This window comes from Notothenia rossii, assembly GCF_949606895.1.
Source record: "Notothenia rossii genome assembly, chromosome: 11".
In the NCBI taxonomy this organism is placed as follows: Eukaryota; Metazoa; Chordata; class Actinopteri; order Perciformes; family Nototheniidae; genus Notothenia; species Notothenia rossii.
The window spans coordinates 7545547-7551609 of NC_136910.1; the positions used below are offsets into that span (position 1 = coordinate 7545547).

The 6063-nt window shown below is 40.4% G+C and overlaps 1 protein-coding gene across 2 annotated transcripts in view; it reads left to right on the forward strand.

Annotated features, from left to right (window-relative positions):
- itga3b (integrin, alpha 3b) overlaps positions 1 to 4761 on the forward strand; it is a 130908-nt gene extending 126147 nt beyond the window's left edge. For both annotated transcript variants that reach the window (XM_079660735.1, XM_079660734.1), the window contains exons 16-26: positions 490 to 564; positions 660 to 739; positions 907 to 984; positions 1123 to 1225; positions 1528 to 1704; positions 2643 to 2774; positions 3177 to 3290; positions 3401 to 3499; positions 3772 to 3897; positions 4109 to 4267; positions 4622 to 4761. In XM_079660735.1, coding sequence (XP_079516861.1) covers positions 490 to 564; positions 660 to 739; positions 907 to 984; positions 1123 to 1225; positions 1528 to 1704; positions 2643 to 2774; positions 3177 to 3290; positions 3401 to 3499; positions 3772 to 3897; positions 4109 to 4219 — 1095 coding nt within the window. In that variant the 3' untranslated portion in view covers positions 4220 to 4267; positions 4622 to 4761. The remainder of the gene's footprint in view (positions 1 to 489; positions 565 to 659; positions 740 to 906; positions 985 to 1122; positions 1226 to 1527; positions 1705 to 2642; positions 2775 to 3176; positions 3291 to 3400; positions 3500 to 3771; positions 3898 to 4108; positions 4268 to 4621) is intronic.
- The last annotated feature ends 1302 nt before the right edge of the window (positions 4762 to 6063 follow it).

A 6063-nucleotide genomic window follows, 5' to 3' on the forward strand; every position in this document is an offset into this window, starting at 1 on the left:
AAATAAAGACTAATGCTAATAATAGAAATAGTATTAATAATTGTAAATTGCCATTGGTCACACCACCAGTTTGTTTGACTGTAAACTTGGAGGAAGCCTGCGTGCAGAGCAGACTGCTGCTGCAGCACGCTACACACCGACCCCGCCCCCACCCCCCCTCTCCCTCACACGTGCGACTAAAGATGAATAAAGCTGCAGGTAAAAAGAGTTCCTCCTCATGGAACTACTTCGAACTTACAAGTCCAAAGGAAGTTAAATGACACAAACAACGGAATTCCTTTTGTCTGAGTTTTTTTTCTTTTCGGTCGGTCGAATAATCGATTATTATTCGCCAGGGCTGCCGAATAATCGATTTTGATCATGTTCAGTTTCTGGCAACCCTAATTTAAACATGTCATGTGGTACACTACAATGTTACAGGCCTTTCTTTGTGTATGTTCCCCTATCTTATGCTACTCTTTTGTTCACTTTCTCAATATGTTTATTCAGGATCACGATATGCAATGCAGTTTGCAGGAGACAGTGATGTGTGAGCTGGGGAATCCACTTAAAGGCAATGAAAATGTATGTTTGGAAAATGATTTGATCTTATCAGTGTTGATTCGTTTCCCGTGCTAAGCAGAGTTTGAAGCCTCTCGCTGTGTTCCTTCCATTATCAGGTGACACTTGCCATCATCTTTGAGACCTCTGGATTCAATTTGTACACACAAGAGATTAAGTCCGAGCTGCTTCTGTCCACGTACGTTTTCAAGAATGATGCACGATTATATTTGCTTAATCCATATTTTAGTGTTATCTTTTTTATTTAGTGTCAAAGTTTTGCGCTTTTGGCGCTAGAGGCTTTAAATAGGGACACTACAAATATTGCTCTTGCACACAATGTTGTAATAAGGTTTGTTTTTATAGTCTTAGTGAGCAGAATGACCTGACCCCTGTGCCTGTGGCCCTGCTGATCGAACACACCATCCTCCCCTCCTTTTCCATGTGAGTCCCATTGCTTAACATGACATACAGTAAAGAGCACAGAAATTCCATGCACCCTGCGTAGTAATTGTCCCATTACATTTTTTTCCACATCATTTTTTTCTTGTGTTTGATTATTTGTACCTCTCCATCGTCCAGAGCAAACCCACTGGTGCAAACACAATTCAGTGGGACGGTGATGGGCGAGTCAGCCATGGCCAACGCGAGTGACGTTGGCAGTCTGGTGGAGTTCACCTTCAATGTGAGTCACCTCCACCACTGAGACCATGTTAGACCTCCAGGACGTTATATTGCATCTATAACATGACTGCTTCCCACATTTCCCTCATCTCCACCCTGTCTTTGAAGCCAAAATGTTCATCCTCCAGAAGTGTAATATTGTGTGGGCCATTGTTTTACGTAAGCCGTGGTTTTGGGTGTGAGCATGACCAGGGGTGGATACTATTTAGGGGTTGCAAAGTCACTGTAAAGCTCTGACTGTTATTTCACGCCATTTGTTTGATTTCTTCTGAAGTTAACTTTTTTTGTTGTTGCTGCCGCCAGGTGAACATGAATGGACAGCCTCTGGGAGACATGGGGACCCTGGCTGTGGAGTTCGAATGGCCCTTTGAGGTAGCCAACGGCAAGTGGCTCCTGTACCTGACCAAGATTGTGGTAAAAGGGGAATCGGAGGAGGAATGTAACCCTGTTGGAGAAGTGGTCAACCTGCTAAATCTAACTGTAAGGATCCTGTCTTTTTGATTTTTAAAAGCCACAATATTCTCCTTTTCCCCAAGAACCATATGACGTGTTTATGACCAAAAATATGGACTCTGCAGATGCAGAATGTAAACCATTATTCAACTAGCACTGAACCACATGAAAACAACCTTGGTTCATATTAAATCTTCGATACAGTACATATAAATAGCAAATTATTAGCTTTAGTAACAAGTGTGCTAGAACCAAAAACCGAACTGTATAAAACCATGCTATCAGCACTTTTAGCTAAATGCTAATGCCAGCTTAGATTACTGGCATAGCCTTTTGATATTTAGTATGTCTGCATTGTCCTTTCTAAAATAAAATTGAGCAAGTTAGCTAAACTCATTAGCTAAATGGAACAAAACACTAAGGTAAAAATGCTGCTAACGCTGTTGAGAGTTACTCAAGTATACTTTTGTTGATATTACTGCTCAGATATCTTTGTGTATTGTAATAGTTAGAATTGTTATGAGATGGCTGATATTGAGTGAGTCTAAGTGTACTTTAACTTTCTTCCTATTGTGCTAAGAACAGGCTTGTTACATGAGCTCTAAATGCTCCTGAGTTCAGTGTGAAGTAAAGCAGCTTGCTCTCTATGAATAAATGTCAGTGTTAAAATAGGGGTGTGAAAATGGACTCAAAACCAAACCACGGATGTTCAGAAATACATTTTGTTTAAAAAGAAAACAACGTCTGTGTCGCCACTTAGGCTACAGCCCTCACAGAGCTACAAATAGAACGTCATAACGCGTTCTGCCTGGATATAGGCAGTAGAAATGACAGTGCTATTCTGAGAAGACTTTGGTAATGTCTTTATCAAAACCAATAATTACCACCACAAGTACTCTGATGTCATGTCTCTGTCTCATCTGCTTCCTTCTTTAATGTTTCCTTCTCCCTCTGTCGTCCTCCAGTTGGCAGGAAGCAGACAAAAGCGTATTAAACGAGAGATCGTGGTGGATGATGTTAATGCGGCAAAGCCATATATTATTGAGCCTCAGGCAGCCATCACAATGCTCTCTCCTCGCAAAGAGACCTTCCTGTTGGTAAGAAATGGGTCCCTATATATATATACTGTAGCTGTATATGTAGTTGCAATAGTGTGCCATAAAAAATATCATAGTGTTATAACAATATACTATGTCTTAATGTTTTTGTTTATAGTATAGTATGTAAAAAAATCCTAAAAAAGTGATGGTGAAATGTTGAAAAAAAATAATGGTAAAAATGTCATAACATTTTAAAAATAAAAGTTGCAGAAAAGACAATATAGAATTTTGATGAATTAAGTGATTAAAAAAAATCCTATTATAATATGTTAATGAAAAAAAGTCATTATGTAGTATGTTAAAAACGTCATAGTAATGTATGTCATCCATTATTCTTATAAGTAATGTTAGTTTTGGTATAGTATGTAGTTACATAAAAGATGTCATTGTTTGTTGCAGGAATGCTCGAAGGGGACGGCACGCTGCGTAACGTTTTCCTGTCCGCTGCGCAACATGACCAACTCAGCCAAGATTTTTGTCCAGTCCCGGTTGTGGAACAGCACGATGCTAGAGGTTAGCACTGCAGCTAGTACACACATTATTCATAATTTAATAAAATTGTGAGAAAGACTTCCTTTTTCGTTAAATTTACACACTGGGTGTTTGTTGTGTTTCTCACACAGGACTTTTCTCACGCTCTGAGAATTACAGTCAAAGGTCAAGCCACTCTGAAGCTCATTACAGATAAACCAACCATCAGGATGGACACACAGCCCACCATGGTGCGTAACGTTAATGAAGATGATGCTGATGATGATGATTTTACTTAAATCGTTCCACCTTTATCTTTTTTTAGCATATTGTTTATTATATTATAACTTAGTACTTTTTTAGCATATTGTTGTGTTGTTTGTTTATTATATTGTAACTTTTTTTTTTTTTTTAAACACATTTAAGATATGCAACACTAAGCTGTCTGTGGCTCTTTCCTGCTGTAACGCTGCAAATGTCCCCTCTGTAGGACTAATAAAGGGATTCTGATTCTTTCTTGTAGTTCACAGTAGAAATCCAGCCTCTGGAGGGGGTGGAGGTGCCCTATGAGCTCCCGCTGTGGATCATCATCTCTGCGGCTGTAGCAGGAATTCTACTACTGGGAATAATCATCCTTATACTATGGAAGGTGAGACTACCGATCAGTACTGAAGGGATTACACTGTTTAACATGATGTACATGCCCTAAATCTCAACACATTTTTTCCCTTTTTGATAGCTGTTGACCCATTCATCTGATTTAAAGCCTCCATATCGTGCCTTTAGTCTAACCTTTCATTTACCCCCCCCCCCCATGCACCATCTTATTCCTCCTCCTCCGCTTCCTCCTCCACCCTCAGTGTGGCTTCTTCCAGAGGGCCAGCAGGAGGGAGATGTATGAGGCCAAAGCCCAGAAGGCTGAGATGAAGATCCAGCCCTCTGAGACAGAGAAGCTGACCGAGGACTACTGAGGCCCCCCATGGGTCCCCCAACAGCACACACACCAGTGGGGCTTTTGGGTAACGACAACCCTACAAATGGATTTTCTCTGGATACTATTAATTAAGCTTGGGTTGTGATTCAACTCTCTTACCGCTTAACTTTCTCTTTAACCTTTTGTCTGCTTTTTGTATGTACCTAACATCGGTTCTACTTCCCTTTCAGGCTAATAATGTGCTGCCGTTCACTTTAAAACACTTTTGTCTTCCATACTTCATCTGTCTTCCCGTTCTGTCTAAGCGTGGGTTTATCTGTTGCTTAACTTGCTTTCCCTCCGATGAATCCTTCTCCACCTAACATTTTCCAAGCTCTTCTGCTTTCTATATGCTTTTAAATGTCACCTTCCCTCTTTTCTTCTCTGTTTTCCCCTTCAGCTTGGATTCTTCAAGCGAGCCATCTACTACCGGATAATGCCAAAGCACCAAGCGGTGAGAATTCGCAAGGCAGAACGGTATCAGTTCAATCTGGGCTTTCAGTTTGAGGAGCCGCAGAAAAAGTATTGGATCACCAACTGGACAGAGATGCAGCATTACTACTACTGAGGCCTTTGCTTTGAGCCCTGAAACTCTCACAGTTATACAGGTTTGACACGGGCCAATCAAAGAACATTTAGCCCGTTCAAGCCACATTCATGGACCAATCGTGGATGGTGCATTCCATTTTTATTTTTTTACTTTTGGTAGATTTCATCAACTTTCTCAGTGCAATATACTGGACAGTTTGTTTCAGAGATTGTAATTTGGTAAGTATTTTTTATGAATGCAGCGCTGGAATCGGTGTTGCATTCAAGAGTAAATTGTAAATTGATTACAGTGTTTGCATGTATGTTTCCATTGTCCTTCTTTCTGAGTCGTCCAAGCAAAGTGGCTTATCATTCATCATGTTTATTTCCAACTTCACCATCAGAGAGTCTATTGATGTTCTCTGTGATTGTGGATATTTTTTCCTGCTCTGTCCACAGGCATCACTTTGTGGTCAGCAGTTGTAGGCTATGTGAGGGTTTTAAACCTACATCAGTCATTAAAGGAGAACTGCACTTAGAATATATTGACCCTTCTGCTACGAGTGTCTTTATGCGAATGTCCTCGTCAGTGTATTTACAGTCATGTGGAAATGATCTCCAATAAGTGTCCTTATGCCACGTAGAAATAGTATTTCCCTGATAAATACTGAGAGGTACGGAGAAACAATTGGTACTCCTTTGTGAATTATACATTTTACAGCCCGTGTTTTTAATTAAATTCCACGTCAAGATTCATACAAGCACTCCTGCAACAAGTGGAAAAGCAATAGTTTCATGTCTGTATGTAGAGTTAGCCAACATGTGTTGAGATGATTGGAGCACACTTGATTATTATTTATTACACTGTCTTGTGTTATTACAGTAAAGAACCTATCTTTAAAAAATATCACAAACAGGGAGTCATGACACTGGATTCAAAAATATGTCTGGAGACTGTAAGTGTGGAAAGCTACATTTTAAATTGTACATAGTGACAGGTGACAGTGAATTGACTATTAGAATGAATGCTCATGTCATTGGCCTTTGTTGTTTAATGTCCCTACGCTTTGTATTTTTGTATGAGACAGTAAGTTGACACTTGGATTGTTTCCAAGCCACTGTGGCCCCCATTGAGGTCAACCTGCAGCACTGAAAACGGACGGGATCCAGAAAACATAGTGAACAGTCTCTGGTGGGACCGAGTGTTGCGTTACCTGAGAGTCACAGTCTGCGGCCGTTACAGAGGCTGCATTCACTCTGAGAGTAAAGACAGACAGCTGAAACCGATGCACGAACTCTGCTCTCTATCGTGGT